Genomic DNA, 24,894 nt, shown 5'->3' on the forward strand with positions numbered 1-24,894 from the left:
GGGTCAAAATGACCCGTCATGAATTGAGAAATATTTTTTTTTATATTTTGACATAAGAAATCATTGTGCTGTAAAATCAGCCTGTAAGTTTCAGAACTTCATAAGAATGCTAATGTTGAATGTCTCAGTTGTTTGTTCGGTTGCTTTCACTGTGGATTCTTTGGCAAACCAGTCACAATTCAACGCAGGCTTTTCAAACAGACTTTTACGGAAATATATGTACCCGACGTTCAGTCAGACAAAATAGTTTATTGTTGTTTATGTTATCAGTAAATGAAGCCAATGACTAAACAGTCAACTTGTTCAACAGTCGACAATCCTCTGTTGTTATCACATTATATACAGAAACCATTCAAAGATTGCTCTCTTTATAATGGTTGACCGCGCCACACGCCACTGCTGAAATCTACTCGCATTTGGCGGGTTGGCGGGTGTTAATGTCAAGCCCTGGTTGGAGCTGTCAATCACTTCAGTTCATTCTGCACTCTCGCTGTCTACGCTACACCCCAATAATGACTATATGCCAATTAATATGAAGTAATTCATGAACATTATTAAAACTCTATATGTGTAGTATGCGTGTGGCGTTGACCGCACATTTACAGCTCCTGGGCATCACTAGCTTCATTTTAGGAGGGCTTTAGATTTTTATGATATCTGCATCTGAGCAGTTCTTTGTCATAAATGTAGTTTACAACATATGAAGTGGGAGCAATTCAAGATGGTTTCCAATCCACTGTAAAATCTGGGATTATTTTTGTATTTGTCTATGAAATTCATTTTAATATTCAGTTTATAATCCGAAAGCAAAACGCACGAAAAGAACTATAAAAGCGAGTGATAAATGAGTGAGTGGTCCTCTGCAGCCATCTACTGGTTATAGTGGGAAATTCATGGTATGTTCATGTTAAAAGTGTTTGTTTTCCAACAGGCGACACAAATCCTGCACTAAAGCATGACACATTTCCATGTTATCTCCATGAATGAAAAGGAGAAATGTAGATATTCTTTAACGTTAATTTTACTGCACAAATGTAGTTAAAAAAATAATTACATGTGTTGGAAAAAATTAATTAGTGCTGGGCAATCAAAAATAAAAGTTTGTGTTTACATAATATGTGTGTACTGTGTATAATTATTTTGAATATATAAATACACACATGTGCATGTATTTATTTAAGAAATATTTGCATGTATATACTATATATATATATATATATATATATAATCTATACTATATATATATATAATTTATAAATACATATTTTTTATATATAGATAACACATTTTTTCTTACATGTATACGTGTGTGTGTGCGTGTGTGTGTATACAAAATACACAGTACACACACATATTATGTAAACACAAACTTTTATTTTGTATTCGATTAATCGTTGCTCAGCACTAAATATAAATATATTTTACCCACATATTGCCAATTTAAACAATTACAGTAATATAAAGTTATAATGTCTGTATTCTTAATGAATATTAATGAACATTAGCTGTTTTTTTTAATTGATTAGACATTAATTGAATATTCAGGGATTGGCTTGATAGGCAGTGTTCTACCTGCTGTATTGTTCATGTATACAAACAAAATATATTAAATTATTTTGTTTTTTTAATCATAAAATCATTGAGGGCTCCCCACTAATATTGAAATCCTACAATCGCCCCTTCCTATAATAATTTGAGAATAACCTTTAATAACCTAAAATAATTTGAGAAGCATCCTTGTTTTCTTCTGAAGCCAGTCCTGATTTGAATATGGCAGTGAATCACATTAATACATTAATAATGACCTCCTGGAAAAATGAAAGTATGAACTAAAGATGTTTTTCTCCCTTTGTCTTCATTAGACACGAGATGTCAGATTTGCACGCAGGTCACATGCAGAAACGCTACAGCGAGTATATACACGTGTGTGTGTGTGTGTTTGCCAATCTGTGAATCTACAGCTCAGAACCATCATTAATCATAAACGTTTGATTTGATACATTTCCCTCATAACTTCCTCCTACATTATTTTCAGCGTTAAATGAATAAAGACACGGCAGTCCCACATGAGCTGCTAAACTCATCAGGGAAATCACACACACACACACACACACACACACACACACACACAGGAGGAGGAGTCGGTGTTTAATTCCCAGGGCTTTAATCACTGGTAATTTGGCTCATTATGTATGAATAGATGCACGACTCCCCCCGGTGAGCTGTTCTCAGGTCAGTTTAGCCTCAGCTTCACATGTCTCAGATCAGGCAATCTCACAATCCACTGTCACACAACTTTTTAAGTATATTTCAAATAAATGCTGTTCTTCAAAATTTGTTCAGCAATCATTTTTTTCTGCTTAAAATGGAGGTTTGCCTTCACAGGAAATGTTACATTTTAAAGTATACCACAGTAGAAGACCGTTATTTTATTGATTTTTTCATTTGTTTGCTTGCTTGATTACAGTTTTTTTTTATTGATCTGATATTCATGATCAAGTCATTTAGATCAAATAAAAAAGAGACTTTTGTGAACATAAAAATCTTCTTTTTCCAACATAAAAAAAATCGTACTCATTCCAAACATAAGGGGCTTCGCACCGGAGGAACGAAAGAAACATTTTCTTTTCTTAGTTGCTAGAACTATTGGTGGAAGTACCGGGATTTTGCCGTGTTCGCACCACAGGAACTAGGAACGATTTTAGCTCTAGGAACTCCTTTTGGAGGAACTAATTTAGCTCCTACTTCCGAGTCGGGTCTAAACCAGCGCTATAGGAACTATCCGTGACGCTAGTGTTCGCTGACTGGCCGAACAAAGCAGTGTAAACACAGATTAACACAGTCACTTCAGAGCTCCTACTGGCGGTGCGAATGCAACCAGGAAAATGTTCCTTAGGGAACCATTAGTTCTCAGGGAATCACCGCGGTAAATAGTTCCCAGAACTACTCGTGCGAAAGCCCCTATAGTGTATTGTGTTCTTCTTCTTCCCGTCTGTGGTGTCGCTAGCAAGATCCACTGGTTATCACCACCAACCATGAGCACCTCGAACCATCATCTGTTCAGAAGTGCAGCGGATGTAAAGATGCTCCTCTTGTTCAGACTTCTCGAAGTGATCAGACTTGCATTTTTGCTTGGCGGATTATATAATGGGCAATAAAAGCAAATAAACCAGAATATCAAGACTTGGAGGTGGGCGCAATCGACTTGGAAAGCTCAAAAGCCATACAGACAGTGTAACGATCACCTAGCAATGCCCTGACAATCCCCCAGAACGCCCGAGCATTGTGAAGCAGCAAACGCAGATATAAGATGAACTGGTAGGTGTGTGTGGACGGCTGTAGTGGCGTCACAGTTGAGTGCCATCTGTGGCCACCTGTGCTAACGACTCCTCTGGGGGTTCGGCGGGCAGCAGATGTTCCCATGAGGCACGTTCCCCGGGAGTCACGTCTGCCCACACACACCTTCAAGTTCAGCCCTCCTCTGATATCCTTCAGATGAGCAACTCCACTACACACACACATGCAAGACTTAATGCCACATTTAACACAGCTTAAAAATGCTTTGCTTTTTAGATCTTTTTTATTTTAATTGCACTGATAAAATGTGTAGAAAAGATGGCAGAAAATTACCAGTACCTTTTCTATTTACATATATTTCCTTCAGAACTAAGGGTACATTTGCCCGACAACAACTAAACACCGTATTATTCATGCTAGGCCAGTAGATGGCGATGTCTGTTTGTAAAGAACCGCTACGCTCCTATAGTCTGAACACGTAATACACATGCGCATGGCGTCACCGCTTTCACCGATTCCTGTTTTTGTGGTTTACATTGTAAGGCGATAACGGTATCGTATAGCACTTTGAAACCCGTTTTCAAAAGGTTGTGTTTTCAGGCCCCAAAACACTGTTGTTGTGATGTAAATCAATGGCCAAAACGGTTTTCCATTTTTGTTTGAAAATAATGTGTAAATGGCCCCTAAAACACAACACAATTCAATGCGCAATTTAAAACATGGGTAAAATACAATATTGCATTTCCAAACACGGAAAATTCCTTCATATTATTTTGCTGACTTTTTAGCTTATGGTCCCTTGACAAACAATACTACATAATGACTTAAAAACACTTACTTTTTATTTATACTTTTTGTTTGTTAAAATAAAATGTTTTCATGTTGTTGTGAGCTGATCCATATCCTATTGTTGATTTGAAATACTGTACTTCTTTATTAGGCCGTGATGAAACTAGTGAAGTAGTGGGATGTTTCTAAATTGACACAATAATAATAATAATAAACCCATTTAAATGAAATGTGCTGCATATCTGAATTTTTTTAATATATTTTTAATCTGTTCAGAATCATTTGTTATGGTTTTAGAAGCAATACCATATAGGACACATAATTATGTTTTTGGGGTTTCAAGAAGAATTGTAAATTTCTAGTGATTTGAGCCATTTTTTTATTGTGGTTCAGAGTTGTTGTCAGGTATAAGTTCAGTTTGTTTGTGTTTTAGGATACGTTTACACGACAACAATGTAGGCTACTAAAAACTGAAAAGTTTTCCCTTTGCGGTTTTGAAAAGTACAGATGATACCGTTGTCAGAACGATCCTCTTTCACACAGATCCACTAAAATGCTTTTCTGCTGATTACTCCTTGTGTGTTTAAGCCTTCAGCTCTCACAGGTCTTTGTTCGGTGTCGTCTAAGCTTAACGTGGTTGTGTTTTATATTTCCTGAGTTTCTAGTACGTGTTCCTTGTTGGATTTATTATTAAAGATTGTTTGTTTCTTGGAATCTCCAGTGCCGTGCAATTATTGCAAACACTCATGACAGTTTTCTTGTTTATTCATTTATTATTTGAGCAATTGTATGTCAACAAATCAATTGATAAAAATGTACCATACATTTATGTAGAAAAAAACTCTGCCCATGCAAGTCTTTGTTTCAAATCTTTGTAAATTAGAAATCAGATTGCCATGAACTGTTATAAAATGACAGATAACGCACATGGATATTTAAGTAATGAGCTTCAGTGTCTCATGTTCTTGATCTTGTGTTTCTGTGCAAAAAAAACACATGATTCACTACATAAGAATTTAGTCAGAACGCCTAAAATAAATCATATAATCTGACATTTCCAGTGACACAGGTTGTGTGTGTTTTTCTGTCTTTTCCCAGAGGAAGGTCTCATTCATGAATGTAAACTATGCAGTCAAACCTTCGACTCTCCAGCCAAACTGCAGTGTCACCTCATCGAGCACAGCTTTGAGGGCATGGGCGGCACGTTCAAGTGTCCTGTCTGCTTCACAGGTACAGTTTTTATATGTGTGTGTGTGTCTATGTGTCAGAGCAGAATACAATCAAAACCCTGATTGGGAGGTACATCAAGCGTTTAACTTAAACCTTAATCTGCATCTTATACCAGCACACTTCTGCCACATGCTTCGTTTGTCTTCCTCTCTCTTTCCCTGCTTCTCTCATTCTTAGTGACTTGATCTACAGGGTTTTTCTCTTTTTTTTTTTCATTTCGGCTTTATTTGGAGTTGGCGCCTGACAGACAGGTCCCAGATCTCCTCCCGCACTCATATCGATCATGCAGCAGAGAGAGAGAGAGAGAGAGAGAGAGAGAGTGTGTGTGTGAAAAGAAAGCAGCTTGGTGAGGACAGCATCTGCACTGCAGAAATCATGAGACTAAGGCCCTGTCCACCCTAATACGTTTTAGTTTAAAAACACATCTTTTTCTTCTTATAAAGATGACAGAAAATGTACTCGCATTTGCTGTCCTGTGGTCGTTTTAGTGAGTACCAGTGAACGCTGAGATATTTCGCTAAATAAAATGATCCTGTCAGGAGAACTGCGTGATAACTTTACTGCGTCTGTATCGTGTGCGTGAGCTTTCATGAGGTTTTACGCATGCGCCGTAAGGTGATTTTGGCATTTTTTCCGACATTTCAGTGTGGATGAAACTTGATGGAAAATGATTGGAAACGCTAGTGTGGACGGAGAGCGTTTTGAAATGAAACGCTGTTTCAAATGTATCCATTTTAATGTACCGTAGATGTAGCCTTACATGCATACACGCTAATCTAGGGGCGTTTTCCCACTAGAGCTGTATTTGGCATGGACCCGAGTGTGTTTGACATCGTTTGATTTGTGCAAAAGCTTGACAACCGTTGCCTGGGGTTCAGTTTACGCAGACTTCGGTTTGGTTTGCAGTTGGTATGAAAGCAATCCAGCCTCAATTGCGGAAGTGAACGGCTATTGATGATGAAGCTTCTTCACTCACCTCGCCACTAATCGGATCATATGTGGCCCTGGACCACAAAACCAGTTACATGGATCCCGACGCAGATGTGAGGGAGAATCACCCAGACACTCAGAGCGGGAAGGAAGGATTTGAACCGAGAGATAGGAGGCGTGGCAGGTTAGAGTGTTCTGGATCGCATAAAATAATAAAAGACACGAACAAATACATGTCGAAAGAAACTGTAGACAGCAGAAGAGGGGATTGGGATAATTTTTAATGAAACTTGGGAGGCGGATGGCCGTTACTTTTTCACGTATCTTTACATGTGGTGTATGCATGTGTATGTGTGCGTGCCTAATATGAATGGACGCATTTGTGTGTGTGCGTGTATGAAAAAAAGTGTCCTAAATGAAAACTGTGCAACTCAATGTCACAAAAAATACTTGTATCGTTGTATTATACTTCATTTTTCAACTTTAAAGTGTTAGTTTCTTTCGTTCGTGATTTTTCTGCTTTTTTTCTAAATAAAAATCGGAAAATTTATTCTCGTTTTTTTTATTTTTGTCTATTTAAATTCTATTTACAAACTCACCGCACACAATAGTGGTCAATAACTGTAATTTGTTGAAAGCTAGTCTTTTTCTGAAAAAGATGACATCTTGCACATGAAGATAGCACATTGTTTTAGAATTTTACAGTCAAAAAATCTAAATATGTGAAAAACACCCATTTTGTCTTCAGGTTCTAAAGGGTTAATGCTTAAAAACACGCCTACGACTCCCTCTATTAAAAATAATGGCTAGTTACTGGGATATACGTAAACCTACCAACATCCGTTGCCATTATTTTTGGAATGATTATCGCGAGAGTTGAATAACATCGGTTAATGGAAACGCCGTCATTTCCCAATCGTTTTTAATCGACATTTACAAAATATCCCAAAAGTTTTGTGCAAATCTGTAACGGAAACGCATCTACTGTTGACACCAACGTACTGTGGTTCAGAGTCAATATATAATGTGAAGACAGACCTTCAGTGTCTATGGTGCAACTGAAACAATCAAATCTAGTGTAAAACCGGCTGACTCCGGCTAAAACATTTATGCTCACCTATTCCACTGGTGCTGTCTGGCCTCTACAGGGACAAATGATAATCGCAAGTAATGCGATTTCAATTCACCAGAGGAAAATCTGGAATTATATACATTTTTATTTCATTATTTCAACATGACTGGTGTTAATAGAACAGGTTTGTTTCGGGACGGTAGACGGAGCGAGTGGAAGCAGAAACGAAGGCATGCGTCGGGGAAGGACAGGCGCTGCGTGATAATGCAAAGCGAGGGAGGATGAGAGAGGAGAGAGGGGGAAGGAGGTAAAAGAGGAGTTGAGGAGCCATCCAGAGGCAGCGGAGAGATGTCAGAAGTGTCGCTCTCACGGGACGGTTTGACAGCTATGTGAAGTCAGGCAGCCCGCAGCTGAAAGTAGCTCCATTTACCCTGGAGGAAGCCGAGCGCAGAACAAACACTCGGCGTGCCACTTATGAGCTTTTGTCTCACTTTACACAACAAAACATTGCAGTTTTACACTCAATTGTGTGCACAATGATGCTGCTTGGCTTCGTGAATATAGGCCCATTAATACGAATAATTAAATAAATAACTTGTAGTTATAGTTAATTGTCTTGTACGTTGTTTTCCCAGAAGAATGCGGATGAAAAACACATTTAATACAAATGATTCAAAATAACAACAATTAAAAAGTAAAATATGCTCAAATTAGACCAATTTCACCTTACTTTTTTACCAAATAATTTATCGGTTTCATAATGATGAGTCAATTCATATGAAAGTCTCATGATACTGTTTCCTATGCAATTTAATTAGCCGATCATAACAGTGTCTGAAACAATCAGTTTTGAAGGTTTGTCAGTAAACGGTCAGAGGGCCAGAATGAGGGTTGAAAATAGTTAGTACGCCGTTAGTTCATATTAACTATTGCATTATCTAATGTTATTACACGGCTCTGGAATACTTGATTCTGATTGGTCAATAGCGCCATCCAGCTTAAGTTATTCCCAGATAACAACCGCTAAAAACAGAAACACAGGGTCATCCGGGTAACTTAAGTCCGCAGCGCTATGCGCTTGCTAGGAAAGTTTTTTCTTCGTGGAAGTTCTGCTTTTGGTGAGCTAATAAAGTATTAAAACTCAGTCATCCAGTGTTGTGGACTCGCTCTCTCTTGTTTCATACAAACGCAGCTGTGGCCATTTTGCAACGATTGTTTTGAACACTGTTGGGTTATAGGACAACAAACGGGTACCATTTTAAAACAGTTTGATCTCAAATCAATATCTCTTATCTCCATAATGATTTATATGTGGCGAAATTCTGTGTAATAAGTGTTATGACTGTATACCGTATCCCTTAAATGTCCGTCTAGTTTGAACTTGCCGCGCTAGCAACTGCTCTCTCCGTGGAAGCTTTGCGTTTAAAGACCTAATAAAATATTTCAACTCAAGTCAATATTTCATGTCTAATTATTTACTTTTCACAATTAGCCGTGTAATAAGCGGGATAATGTACATCCAGTCGGTTGTTATCGCAGAATAAACCCCCTTCAGTGTGAAGCAAGACCTGATCCTGATCGCCCTGTCGGGGTTATTCTGAGATAACAACCGGCTGGATGTACATTATCCCTTACTTAACAAGTCAAATCGTACAGATAATGGAAATTGTACTGTTTTCCCAGTAACCTTTCTCCACATGGTTGAAAACAAATCACATCCATCTTTTTCTCTATAAATTGTTCTCTATTATCACTCATTTGTGCTCGTGCTCAGGATGGTAAACCCACAGATGCACGTCCAGATCATGTTACCTGAGTAAGTTGAATTAGAAAACACAGGTTCTCATTGACCCTAATAAAGCTCATTTGGGTCTAAATCCACAATCCAGTGCAGTGGCATGAAGGCAAAAGTTGTTTATCCCTTGTAAGAAATTCAAATGAAGACCAGAACTCATTCTTTACCTCAGAGACACGACTAGCCACCCTTAAACATATGGGTCTCTAAAAACAAACAGCATGTTTGAAGTAGTCCTGTGAGAATAACTGCACACTCGCACACTCAAACACACTCGTTCAGCCGCTCTATGGCTTAATTAAAGGCACTATGTGTTTTAAGTGCCATTTCAAAGATTAGATGTGACTGAAATCAGGCTACGCATAAATAAAGAGTCTGCATGAATATTAATATTGTCAATATAATTAGCACTGTTGACTAATAGAGACTGTGTTTTTGCACGTAGAAGGGACTGGCGTTCCTGTGCTTGTTTATTTTGCCGCGTGTCCCTACAGTGGCTCTAAATAAAGCACATCATTATTCCTCACTGTTCACTATGACTCAAAGCACCGGACTGACCATTACCCAGAGCCAGCCAAATCACGGATGGGGAAGCGAAGCCGCGCTACGTCTGCAGAGTGTTTTGACGCAGGTGGAATCGGTTCTCCCATTATGCAAAGGACTGGAAACATTTGGGGTTTCCAACATCTTGATTCACTTAGTTGTGACAATACTTCTTTCATATGCTGCCAAACTGTAAGATTTGTGCTAGGAAAACAGCACATGTGTCTTTCCTCATTTGAACCGAGTAATTTTATGGAGAAAAGAAGAGAGAAAAAGAGGAGAAAATTAATTCCAGGTCTGATTCACTTAAATAGACATTAGGGCATTTTACACCTGGTGTTTCAATCCGTCTCTCTTGTCCACTTTTAACCACTTCTATCCTGATTTCTTTGAGGTGTAATGTATGGATTTTTAAAAATCTTTTGATCTAATGGACGATTCACAATTCACATATGAACGGCCCGGAGACGATGGAAAAACACACAGAGATCATCAGGTTTAGTTTCTGCTCTGACAGACACAAGACCAGCCGAACGCTGTGAGTGTGTGTTAGACATCAGGAATGATGAGAGAACATTGTGCTTGGGACATTTTTCATCTTCAAACCAAACTTGGGTCTCCAGTCGACAGTTTAAATCCCGTCTGGCTCGAGCTCTTCTCATAATGTTACGCATGAGGTCAGTAGACGGAGAGAAGACGGTCTTCAGTGTCTGTTTGAACACATTCGATCACATGAGTGTTTACACTACGAAAGCAATCCGGTCGAATGTGTTGTCGACTACATCTGGAAGTGGTCGACAGTGGACAAGCTCAAAACCTCTTAAACCCCGTTTACTTCTGTACTTAGTGTCGTCCACTAGTGATCCGATCGACTAAAACACGTTAACACCAGCTGTAAACAGGGCCTAAGTCTCTACATTTCTAACAACTTTATAATATTCCAAAAGATTCGCTTTGCCTACTGAAAAAGTAGTTTTATTGTTTGTACACCGGCTAGTCAAAATAAACCCCTACTCATTCTTTATTATAACCATTTCCACATTTCCACAAATGGAAGTATCAGGATTATGCAGTGATCAAAAATGTTTATTAACATTTTTAATGAACAAATTAACGCATTTGTGATTTTTCAAAGTCGCCACCCTTTCGCTCTGTTCATTCTCTCAACCAACTTCATGAGGTGCATCATGGGATGTTTTATAAACAGTACTGACATTGTTTAAATAGAAAAAAACTGTCCAGCATCTGTTTTCTACACTGTCTGCTCAGTCAACTCTAAAAGAAATAAATCATTGACACTTTTAGTTTTGTTCCTGCATATACAGTACTATTCATAAGTTTGGGGTCGATACGTTTTCTGAAAACTTTTATTGAAATCAAGGACAAGTGACAGTGAAGACTTATACACTGTTACAAAAATTCAGTTTCACTTAAATGCTGTTCTTTTAAACTTTACTTACACTTTGTGCAACGATTATTGATTATTGAAAATAAATATTTGCACTCTGGCTGAACATTTAACACTTGTTTTCAACCTTGATAATAATCAAAAATGTTTCTTGAGTAGCGAATCATCATATAAGGATCACATCACTGAAGACTGGAGTAATGATGCTGAAAATACAGCTTTGATCACAGGAATAAATTACATTTTAAAATATACTTAAAATAATTCACAGTATTACTATTTTACTGTATTTTTTATTAAATAAATGCATCCTTGGTGAGCAGAAGATACTTTAAAAATCGTACCGACCCCAAGCTTTTATATAGGCACAATTTGTATTTTTTTCTAATTTCACGAATTAAGCATTTACAGCAAAGAGTTTTAAAATGCGACACTGGCAGTGTTTCTGTAAAGATTTGCAGTTAACACGTGTGTGTTGTGTCCGTTGCAGTGTTCGTGCAGGCGTGTAAACTGCAGCAGCACATCTTCACCGCACACGGGCAGGAGGACAAGATCTACGACTGCTCACAGTGCCCGCTGAAGTTCTTCTTCCAGACCGAGCTTCAGGTGAGATGATCTGAGCACTGGTGACCATGATCACATGACCACACTCGACACACCCCTTTTTCTGGGCAGTATATATATAAATCATGGGAAAGAAAACGGCGAGCTTCTGCAATGGCATCATTAAACAATAAACTTAGCATGATCCATGTCAGTATAACGCCCAATACCACTGTCAGATCAGCCAGTGAGAGGTGAGTAGAAACAAAAAACCAAAGCAACATTGGGAGTGCCGTCATGGCGTAATTTTTATTGTAATATAGCATTTTCAGCTCAGATGATTGGCTCAAATAACTGACAGCAGAACTGAGCTCATTATAGACCTCCGAAGTTGATTTTCTCCGCTTTTGACTTTGACTTTAATTACTTTATTAGCTAATGAACTAATTATTGTTTGTAATGTGTACACTTCTAAAAATCGCGTGTATAGTTTCATAATCTATAGAGGATGGAAAACTGGTATTGTGGTCCCCTTTGCCTTCCACAACTAGTCAAAACGAGGATTTACAGCATGTTGGTTGTAGGTTTAGACTCCGAGGTTCGTGTGACCCCATGGCAATAAAACGCCTCGAGAGTTTGGTCTGAGCCGTGGATCTCTCTGAGAGGATTCATAACTTCAGTGTTGTGATGAATATACACCGCTCTAGTGAAATCTCTTGGTTGACAATGAGACACTTCACTGATAAATAAATGGGACAAGTTATCTAGACACAAGGAAGCTAGCCGTTCCTGGGACAGTGCCTTTCTTAGTGGTTGGAGCTCTCCTGGGAAATATACTAGATATTGCTTGTTATTAATATAATACATTTTATATGATCTCATACATGTGCAATTTCAATGTTGTCTATACACGTTGGCCATTTTGTGCATTGTTGTAACAAGTAAGCAAGACCAAACCTAAACGAATATTAAATACACGTTAATTAATATTACTCTATACTTGTGTAATTACACTGTAACAACTCCAAGCTGGAATACAATTAAAATCACCCTATCTTTTTTCTAAATGCACATGATAGATCTTACTGTGAACAATTCATCCATACACTTAAAAAACAATTTGACCTCATAATTTTGCATCACAATGTCATAACTATATCTTTCTGTGAGAACGACAAACTGCTCTCTGGTGAAGAAAAATAGTTTATTATATCGCCACATTTACAAGCCTAAATTGCTTCCATCTTCGCATGGTTTACATCTCAGAAATCTGGTCATCTTACGCTAGACTGCTGCCCTGTAACCGGTTTCTGATGTGTCAAGAGATTATGGAGAACTTACATAAACCGAAGTATGAATTCAAACAAGAGGGTTTATTTGTTGGTTTACTTGCTGTCAGAATTGTTTCTGTCCTCCTGAATGTGAAGTTTGTTTTATGTGGGCTCCAATTTTCTAAGTTCTTGACACAGCAGTCGTCTCGGCTCAGTCGGAGAGGTCAGAGGTCACCAGGACGGATGGATACAGTGATGTTTTATTTATTTGTGTAGAGCTGAAGATGAAGGGCTGTGTCAGACAGTCTTTCCCCTACCAAGCGTCTTAGGCTAAGTGAGGAATCCTACATCACCACTGACCTGCCAAGAGCACAATGGGGAAAACTCAACCCAACCAGCTCTTAAAGGAGAACTCCGGTCAATTTTAACATTGAGCTCATTTTTTAGTAAATTTGGAGTGCTGTCAATACAGAGAACAACGACAAAAATCGGTGTTGCCTACACAGTGTTATCCTCTTTTTAAAATTTGCACCCTGTTGACTTCAATGGGGCAAGTTTTAAACTTAACCAGTTCTTAGTCTTAACATCCTTGATGTGTCATACAAGTGCCCAGCCATGCTAGATGATTCCTTCAGAGTGAACACGAGTGAATCTGACTGCAGTAGATGTGAAAGATATTCATAAAAATGATGTTATATCAGCCAGCGCACACATACCTGTATTTACTTCCTGTTTTCGGTCTAAGTCCAAAGTAGTCGACTGTCGAGTTCACGCACGTGATCATAGGTAACTAAACCTATGCGCGTGAACTCGACAGTCGACTACTTTGTAGGCGAACACTGTGTAGGCAACACCGATTTTTGTCGTTGTTCTCTGTATTGACAGCACTCCAAATGTACAAAAAAATTAGCTCAATGTTAAAATTGACCTGAGTTCTCCTTTAAAGCAGCAAACACCTCACCTTTACACCCTCAAACACCTCACCTTTACACCCTCAAACGCCTCACCTTTACACCCTCAAACACCTCACATTTACACCCTCAAACACATCACCTTTACACCCTCAAACACATCACCTTTACACCCTCAAACGCCTCACCTTTACACCCTCAAACACATCACCTTTACACCCTCAAATACATCACCTTTACACCCTCAAACATCTCACGTTTACACCCTCAAACACCTCACGTTTACACCCTCAAACACCTCACGTTTACACCCTCAAACACATTTCATTGTCAAATTGTCATTCACGTTTACACCCTCAAACACATTTCATTGTCAAATTGTCATTCACATTTCCTTTCATTGTCAAACACAAACACATACGCCTCACCTTTACACCCTCAAACACATCACCTTTACACCCTCAAACACATCACCTTTACACCCTCAAACGCCTCACCTTTACACCCTCAAACACCTCACCTTTACACCCTCAAACACCTCACCTTTACACCCTCAAACATCTCACCTTTACACCCTCAAACATCTCACGTTTACACCCTCAAACACCTCACGTTTACACCCTCAAACACCTCACGTTTACACCCTCAAACACATTTCATTGTCAAATTGTCATTCACGTTTACACCCTCAAACACATTTCATTGTCAAATTGTCATTCACATTTCATTTCATTGTCAAACACAAACACATACGCCTCACCTTTACACCCTCAAACACATTACCTTTACACCCTCAAACGCCTCACCTTTACACCCTCAAACGCCTCACCTTTACACCCTCAAACACATCACCTTTACACCCTCAAACGCCTCACCTTTACACCCTCAAACACATTACCTTTACACCCTCAAACACATTACCTTTACACCCTCAAACACATTACCTTTACACCCTCAAACACCTCACCTTTACACCCTCAAACACATCACCTTTACACCCTCAAACACATTACCTTTACACCCTCAAACACATTACCTTTACACCCTCAAACACATCACCTTTACACCCTCAAACACCTCACCTTTACACCCTCAAACATCTCACGTTTACACCCTCAAACACCTCACGTTTACACCCTCAAACACCTCACGTTTACACCCTCAAACGCCTCACCTTTACACCCTCAAACATCTCACGTTTACACCCTCAAACACCTCACGTTTACACCCTCAAACACCTCACGTTTACACCCTCAAACACCTCATGTTTACACCCTCAAACACATTTCATTGTCAAATTGTCATTCACGTTTACACCCTCAAACACATTTCATTGTCAAATTGTCATTCACATTTCATTTCATTGTCAAACACAAACACATACGCCTCACCTTTACACCCTCAAACACCTCAGCTTTACACCCTCAAACGCCTCACCTTTACACCCTCAAACACATTACCTTTACACCCTCAAACGCCTCACCTTTACACCCTCAAACGCCTCACCTTTACACCCTCAAACACCTCACCTTTACACCCTCAAACACCTCACCTTTACACCCTCAAACACCTCACCTTTACACCCTCAAACACCTCACATTTACACCCTCAAACACATCACCTTTACACCCTCAAACACCTCACGTTTACACCCTCAAACACATTACCTTTACACCCTCAAACACATTACCTTTACACCCTCAAACACCTCACCTTTACACCCTCAAACACCTCACCTTTACACCCTCAAACGCCTCACCTTTACACCCTCAAACACATTACCTTTACACCCTCAAACGCCTCACCTTTACACCCTCAAACACCTCACCTTTACACCCTCAAACACCTCACCTTTACACCCTCAAACACATCACCTTTACACCCTCAAACACCTCACCTTTACACCCTCAAACGCCTCACCTTTACACCCTCAAACACATTACCTTTACACCCTCAAACACATTACCTTTACACCCTCAAACACATCACCTTTACACCCTCAAACGCCTCACCTTTACACCCTCAAACACCTCACCTTTACACCCTCAAACACCTCACCTTTACACCCTCAAACACCTCACCTTTACACCCTCAAACACCTCACCTTTACACCCTCAAACACCTCACCTTTACACCCTCAAACGCCTCACCTTTACACCCTCAAACACATTACCTTTACACCCTCAAACACCTCACCTTTACACCCTCAAACGCCTCACCTTTACACCCTCAAACACCTCACCTTTACACCCTCAAACGCCTCACCTTTACACCCTCAAACACATCACCTTTACACCCTCAAACACCTCACCTTTACACCCTCAAACACATCACCTTTACACCCTCAAACACCTCACCTTTACACCCTCAAACACATCACCTTTACACCCTCAAACGCCTCACCTTTACACCCTCAAACACATCACCTTTACACCCTCAAACACCTCACCTTTACACCCTCAAACACATCACCTTTACACCCTCAAACACATCACCTTTACACCCTCAAACACCTCACCTTTACACCCTCAAACACATCACCTTTACACCCTCAAACACCTCACCTTTACACCCTCAAACACCTCACCTTTACACCCTCAAACACCTCACCTTTACACCCTCAAACACATCACCTTTACACCCTCAAACACCTCACCTTTACACCCTCAAACACCTCACCTTTACACCCTCAAACACCTCACCTTTACACCCTCAAACGCCTCACCTTTACACCCTCAAACACCTCACCTTTACACCCTCAAACACATTACCTTTACACCCTCAAACACCTCACCTTTACACCCTCAAACAACTCACCTTTACACCCTCAAACACATCACCTTTACACCCTCAAACACATCACCTTTACACCCTCAAACACATCACCTTTATACCCTCAAACACATCACCTTTACACCCTCAAACACATCACCTTTACACCCTCAAACACATCACCTTTACACCCTCAAACACATCACCTTTACACCCTCAAACACCTCACCTTTACACCCTTATTCACACAATGACACACCTACATACAATATGAATGTTACTTATTGTCAGATTTAAAGGTAGGGTAGGTCAGAATTGTCTAAAAAAACCTTTTATTCAAATTTGTTTAAACTGTCTTTATATACCAATACATAATTAAAATGCAAGTACTCTGAAATAGAGAGTATACAAAACTGAGTGACTATAGTGTATTTAATCTTCAATAAACACAGCTCATTAATTCCATTCACTCCCACCTAAAAACGGGTGCGCGACTGCGCGCACGTCGGCAGAGCCAGTAATAGCGGCGGTAGTCATGGCGACGGAGAGTGACAGTCGCGCAAGCCAATCACTTGTTTCATCCCGGTAGGAATTAATGAGCTGTGTTTTTTGAAGATTAAATACACTATAGTCACTCAATTTTTATACTCTCTTTTTCAAAGTACTTACATTTTTATTATGTATTGGTATATAAAGACAGTTTAAGCCAATTTGAACAAAAGTTCTTTAGACAATTCTTACCTACACAACCTTTAATGCATGTGCTTATTTTACAACAGTTTGACTTATGTTTCAAGGTCAACTATAGCAATTTGAATGGTTCTGCTGGTCAGTAGGATTAAGGTTATATCTGCTGATATGGAAATATTTGCTTATAAAATTAGGTATGTCTCATGATTGGACCCTTTACTTGCACATACTGTATTCTTTACAGTTTCAGCTCGCATTATTAAAAAAAGAAAATGTTAAATATGTTAAATTATGGTTTGACATTTTAATTCTGTTTATCAGGCTCTCAGCCCCTATGCAGGAGAGGTAATGTAACAACATTAATTGCGAAGGCATTGAGTGATTGGTTGATTGGTCGGTTGGTTAGTTGGTTGGTTGGGCAAAATCTATTAGTTTACATAGAAAGGCACTGTGTTTGCACTGAGAAGATGTAAATATGACAATGTATTTTTGTCCAATCAGTAACTGGTTAAACTGGATAGCGAGTGGTTAATGAATAATATGCAGGTATGTGCACTGAAATAGTAAGGAGCAAATGTTTACTGAATTCCCAAACCAATTAATGGAGCCAATCCTCCGACTAATTCATGACAGCAACAACATGAAAAACCTGTTTCCCTGAATATGTTTTTATCATCAACATGCTCAGTGGACTAAACTACTAACCCAGTTTTCTAACCATAGTTTCCTATCACTCAGACTTGTGACATCAACTCTGAATTTATATCTTACAGTTCACACAGTGAAGCACAACAAGAAAAAAAAGCTTCAGAGTTCAGTTTTGAGATTTCTCGGATGTTTCTGAATTATTTGTACACAAAAGTGTAATGAAAGCTCCGATATTACCCACGAGTGCCACACATGGATGCAGGTAGATCAGATACAGACAGCAACGAACTCCGGCGTCCTGTGAGAGTTTGCGGTGTGTTTGTTCCCGCCTCTGGCTGGGTCTGATGTGTGTATGCAAACACATCGCCTTGAGACGGTGACAAACCCTCACTGCAGCCCATCAGCGAGCTCATTCTCGGCTCATCACCACTGGGACACGCTCAATCCAAACAAACACTTTTGATCTCTGGAAACACTTCTGCTTCCTGTAAACTTCCTGTGAACTTTTTACAAGCAATTTTACTAATGCGAATTAAAAGATATTTTGCTTCAGCATTGTCAAGATGCACGCTGTTGTGAAAATGTTTAATTTCAAGCCGTTTATAAGAATCAATGTACTGATGCCATTATTGAGGAGAATTAATCTGGCTCAAACTATAATATCTCTTGCAGTGGGACTTAGTAAAGCCCATCTAAACCAGCATTTTCAAATTTTAGCCCTTTTATAGTTATTGTGCATGCAGCTTTCATCAGCTAGTATCAATTTAAGATTTGGAACAAAAAGGCAATGATGAAGTAGTATTCATGCTCTGATGTATTCATCTTTATTCTGTGGTAACGGAGGAATTAGAAAACTAGTTGAAAAGAAAAGGAGAAAAGTTCCCAGGAAACGTTCACTGCACTGCTGTTCATTATTTAACATTTTATGACATAAACGCTATGAAACAACTCACAATCTACTGTAATGTATCACAGAAAAGCATAATTTGCATTACTTTCAAACAGATCTTGGGGTAAGTGATACCAGTGTTCCTTGTGTATCAAATTTATCCCAGCTCTCTTCCATCTGACCGGTTTAGGGAAGCAATAAAAGGGGCTCTGAGAGGGCATCAACTACCAAGCGGGGGACTATGTTGTCTCCCCGGGGCACCAAGTTTGCCAGACCTGAATGTCCCTACTGTGGCACAGTCATCATAGTTGACCAGAAAATTACTAAAATAACAAACTGCACATAACAAATTTAATATGTATGCCCTGAATGTTCTGTAAGTCGCTTTTAGTGGTGGAACGGATAACGAAATTCACGGTTCGGATTATTAAAGTTTTTTGAGCCTCAAGTCATTTTTCGGATCAGCAAAATAAAGACAAATATATATATATATGGGTGGGTGGGGGGGGTATATATTAATTTATTCACTTCGCTATTAATTTATTACTTAAAGCTCACTTGAAGTTTTTCGATAGCTACTACATCAAAACCTACTTGCCTAACTGATAAAGTTCACACATGATTTAAAACACAGTCAGTAATAAAATAAGAACAAATACACAAATTACAAGCAGAGATGAATACTAAATAAAAAAATTACAAAGTCTACAGAAATTAATAATTAAGCCTAAATGTAAAATAAAACTTTGTTCACTGTATAAATTTAATATAGTTTCATCTTTGTTAAAGCTGTATTTTGGTGTTTTATTAATATTAACGACACAGACAACAGTATAATATTAAGTGTGTGCTGTCGCTTAAAGACCGACTGCACGGAGCGAAAAAACAGTTTCCGATGAAAAAACATTAGTTTCTTTCTCAACTGTTCACGACATAAACGAGAGAATACTGGTCGAGACGGGTATTTTGACAATTTTGTGTTTATATGTCCGTTCAAGGGCAAGGAAACGGGCAAACGCGAAATAGGAATCAATTCTGTATTTGAGTGCTGTCTGAAAAGCACCTCTCTCTATCTCTCTCTCTCTCTCTCTCTCTCTGGCTGTGCACAGATAATGTGCGAGTCCCGATTTTCGGCTCTTCTTCCGCCATTAAAATTGTTTGAATGTTTAAATTGTCAAGACAATACACGTCCAAATTATAAACTTTCACTTGATGATGGGTAAAATCTCATTTTTATGATGGGTAAATTTAGCAGTCACATGCGTGCCGAACCATAGGGCTCGATCCGTACGCATCATCTGCGATCCGTTCCACCCCTAGTCGCTTTGGATATTTGCTTCTAAATGACTATAGATGTAGTGGTTCTTTGTAGCCTGTACAGAATGATTGTAATAGCGCTTAATGATTGCTAGGTGGCCTAATGAAATTGTGACAAAATTAGCACAAGTTGTCAAGGTTACAGTATTATCAGATCAGACTGTACGGTATTTGACCATGATAAATCTGCACCATTGGTCGCTGCTCCAGGAAAGAGTGCCAGAAGATGAAAGGATAAATGGATGGGTAGAGGGAGGGATTTTTACTAACCAGATCTGACCCATTGTGGAACATCAAGCTAACAGTAATGCAGATGGCATCTCTTAGGTGTTTCACTGTATAATGGTGGTCTTGGTGTGAAAAACCACTGAATTGCCCCTGTCATTCGTATCCTGTTTGTTCTCAAGGGCTGGCTTCTCACAGCACGTCAATGTTCGAGAGCTCTTTTAGTTAGTCATTACAGACCCAGGTGGAGGTGTTGAATTTTGAGAACATGATGATGAAGCTGAACAAAGGCCTCCGGGACTCTTCGATGGCCTCTAGTTGCATTATTCTGCTCACCTCCTCAGTAGCCTGCCTGAAAAACCCAACTGGGCCTCTGTCTTATAACCACCCCCATCAGCATACATACAGAGTCTGACTGGGGATCTCGAAGAATACTTTTCTGATTTTGCTGACCAGATGGCTTAGATTACCAGAGAAGGGATTCCAATTAGAAAGTAAAAAGTAAAGAAAAGAAACACCTCTCTGGGTGATGTTTTGTAAATTGGGTTTGCAGAGAGGAACCGCCTCAGGGTATCTGGTTAGGCAAGCAGTGGATGCAATGGAAAATTCTTGCCACTTCTTGGCATTCAGGAAGGGAATGAGTCTGGACTGGTGATCTGTGCTCATGATGCTCTGTCTATTTAGTTGGTTTTCCAGTAACAGAGCGTTTGGGGATTTGATTGGGTCCAGGCATGGGTATTGGGGAAGTCGAGCAGCATAGCGACAGCAAAATAGTGTCGGCCCAGATTAGGCCCACATCTGGTGGTACACGTGATTCCACACAGCCCAGATCTGGGCCGACACTGTATTGCAGTCTGGGGGGATTCCCGCTATTGTTGGATGCTCTGATGGGCTGTCGCCTCTCTGACATTGGCTGAATTCATAATTGCCCCCTAAACCCTCATTCACTATTGCCTACGTTAGTCCGCTAAAACGGTTCACTTGAAGAGGTGAATGAAAACGAGTGAACGAATTCGGACAGCTGTTGAGTGTACATCGGTTGTACACTCTTTATTGCGGTGCAATGTGGGATTGAATAAGTGCACTCACTAACGTCCACTATGGTTTCGGACAACACTACAAATGGCTGTCCTCTCAAATAACGCCCTATTTGAGGGTATAGGGGGCGATTTCGGATTCAGACATTGTCTTATTTGGGAAGATTTGGATCCTCTTCACAGCATCTCTAGGGTGCATTGTCTCCGCCAGCTCCTCTACTTCCAACAGCCAGCCAGTTTGAGGAATTTTTCATCCCTATTGCTTTCTGCAGGGCCAAGGGCAGCAATGTGAAGGAGTTTGTTAATGACAACCTTCTCGCCGACCTGGACCTGTTGGGTTGACCGGAAAAACAACAGCATTGCGCCAAGTGGGCTGTCTGAATATGGATGGAATCACTCAAAAACGCTGGATCGCACCAACCAGCGAAAGTCCCACCTGGGTCACCCAGACAGCAACATAGTGTCGGCACAGATCCGACCCATTTAGTATGCACGGAATCCACCAGATGTGGCCCGAATCTGGGCCGACACTATGTTGCTGTCTAGGTCAGTATTTCCCATCATAGTTGTCTGTAACACTGGGAGGGAGAGAAGAGTGTTCACATCATGCTGCTCAGAAAATGAATTCCAGTGATGTCCTGCTAATCTCCTGAGGCTTTGCTGTTCCATAAGCTCTTTTCCTTGGTGAAGGATATTGCCTTCAGGTGTTCCCGATTCATTGTCTCTGTTCTGCTGCTAGAGGTCAGAGAAATACACTCTGGTCAAGGTCAGACACATATTATTAAAATGTGACATATCTACAGTGGTTTAATCAGTTCGAACAAATGTAAAAACAAAAGCAATACAACAATTGCATTTTTTTGTTCTTTGTATTTCTTCTGTCAATTTCAGAATCCCTTTTGGAGATATTTTGATTTTGTCAAACAAGAGCATTCTAAAGCAATCAAAATCAAAACATAACTGTGCAGAATCAATGTGTTAATTCATACGAACCCAGTGTGGAAACATTCTCATCTGTGCAGAATGCTTTAGGATGAATTGAGAATCGGTTACAATGTTTATTAACTCATTGTTTTCTTTTTCAGAACCACAGTCTGAGTCTGCACAGCAGCTAACAACAGAACTGCCTGATGGAGAATCAAGACCCCACCGCGACCAATACATATATGGATATTTCTTTTTGCGTTGCACTCAACTTTTTGTCAGTCAAACAAAACAATTATAAAGAAAATGAAGACTTGAGGGTAGGAGGGTAGGTGTTTGATTTTCAGTGTTTAATATCCAACCAACCTATTTGTAAGTAACCCTTCATGTTTTGCCTTTCCTTTTCTTGTAAAGAGTCTTGATTTTTATTGTAAAAAAAAAAAAAATTGTGTTTGAACACTACAAAAGAAACAAATCGTGAACCAGATTCTGCTAATATGAGGACAAACTTGGGCTCACAAACCAAGATGATATCAGGAAAAAACTGAGCCTTCATCACTAGCCCAGCCTGCCTATGTCTGATGCCACACGTGACCAGAACACCATGCTCAAATGTCACATTTTTAAATGACATAAAATATAAAGAATAATATGTTAAATATATGCAAAATCATAAGCAGCAGTATTCCATTCCTAACGATCTTCTCTTGATCCCGAGGACATCTCTCAGAGTTGGAGAAACTGCTGTCCATCCATGTTGACTTATGACTTGTATATTTATGTTATTAATGTTTACTGCTTGCTAAAGTCTGGATGTATCTGGAAATCTTTCTTTCTATAAGAAAGGAACTTATTCTCTGTTGTCTCTATTTGTCTCATTGGGATGGGCTACACAAATGCTGTCAGGAGCATGTCAACGGCTGACTGATGTGTATTGCCCTGCTCTTACTGTATCAATGCTGTGTCTAATATGTACAGTATATACCAGTTTTACATCAAATGAAATTGACATGCACTTTTGCAGCACTCCATACTTTAATGGATGTTCTCGTTTTGAGCTGACTACACACTTGATAAGTGGCAGCTGGACATTTTATTATGTGTCATGACATGTCAATTAAAAAAAGGTATAAAAAAAATATTAACTGGGGTCCGATTTTGTTGGACCTTTTTGTGTTCTCATGTGATGGAAACATTAAAATTGTATGAAGATATGGGTGTACTGTGCTCTTCCAAAGATGTTTTATTATTGTGTTCTGTGTGGTTGTTTGTATATATTCTTTTCCCAAACATCATCATATGGAATGAAAGAAATATAACCCTGCGATATAAATACAACCCTGTTGCGAAACATTAGGGACACTAGGGCTGGGAAAATAATGCCTGAATGTCTGTGATTGGCTTTTTAATGCATTTTATAAAACGGTTAGTTTACTAGGTGGCATGACAGAAGATGAGTGGTTTGAGGAACAATGTGGAGAGACTTCTGAAAGAATGAACAATCATGCTCCAGTGCTGGAATATAATATTGATACATTCGAGAAAACTCGTAATGGAAAAAAATACAGTGCAGTAACCCCACGGTGACTGGTGTGATGAAAAGGGTTGCAGCGTAGATTTTGAACAAATCACCACGACGGTACTCGATGCACTTCAGCAGTAATGTAACGTGACGTGTGGGATCTGAACAGATATCTGAATGATCCACCTTTGAGTTTGTCCTGGTGTTTAATGCGAGACGAATTTACGAATTTACCTCATCAAATAATGTTTTTACTGGAGTCGTAAAGACAATGACTAAACAAGACTTCTGCACCATTAAACTGTCTGATGCACTTAATCCCAACACACCTGAAGGACTTGTAAACAAAGTCTGCTTTGACGTGCAGTTACATTTCAGAAGTAGATAAAGAGGGGGAACCGAGAACTTGTGTCAGACTGATTCTGCATTTTAACCAACGAAAATGGTCTCAAGTATGCCACAACACAGACCACAATATAGTGCCACATCTCGGCCGTGTGGAATCCACGTGTACCCGATGTGGGTCGGATCTTGGCAGACACTATGTTGCTGTCTGTGAATGAAGTTTAATGAAGAAACAAAAAAACACAAGGACTCACATGAGAGAAATAAGGAGAGCAGATGTGCTTCATGTTCCAACTAACCGGGAACCCGCTTTGTCCCGTTGCTTCTCTAGAAAAGTACTTGTCTCTTCTGCCATCAAACCCCCCTGCTTTTTACCTTCACACAAAAAGGCAAAACCTCTCTAAATGTGTTTGGTACTTAGATCACGCAGTGACACATAAATCATGTTAGCTAAATATAATTTACATGATTATATCGGCTATGTTAAATCTTAGTGGGGGGGTTTTCTAGTTTTTGACTGTTGCAAGTACACTAGAGAGCCTGTAGGTGTGAATTACCCTGCAACAATGTTGCAGAGAATTTGTAAAGCAGCAGGCACCTCCAAGATTTACACAAATCACTGCCTTCACAGCACCATGGTGCAGAGATTGTCCAATGCAGGTCTCAAATTGAGGGAAATTATGCCTGTGAGTGGACATTAATGTAAAAGTTCACTACAGAGCTACTGGAGGCCAAA

General features: G+C 39.5%; 1 protein-coding gene across 2 annotated transcripts in view; it reads left to right on the forward strand.

The window, feature by feature from the left end:
- The window catches only part of LOC306998501 (zinc finger protein 521), an 89,615-nt gene extending 65,894 nt beyond the window's left edge, over positions 1 to 23,721 (forward strand). For both annotated transcript variants that reach the window (XM_079612650.1, XM_079612651.1), the window contains exons 5-7: positions 5,185 to 5,316; positions 11,555 to 11,670; positions 22,453 to 23,721. In XM_079612650.1, coding sequence (XP_079468776.1) covers positions 5,185 to 5,316; positions 11,555 to 11,670; positions 22,453 to 22,482 — 278 coding nt within the window. In that variant the 3' untranslated portion in view covers positions 22,483 to 23,721. The remainder of the gene's footprint in view (positions 1 to 5,184; positions 5,317 to 11,554; positions 11,671 to 22,452) is intronic.
- Positions 23,722 to 24,894: the final 1,173 nt, after the last annotated feature.

The sequence above is a fragment of the Phoxinus phoxinus genome (genome assembly GCF_949152265.1).
Source record: "Phoxinus phoxinus genome assembly, chromosome: 5".
NCBI lineage: Eukaryota > Metazoa > Chordata > Actinopteri > Cypriniformes > Leuciscidae > Phoxinus > Phoxinus phoxinus.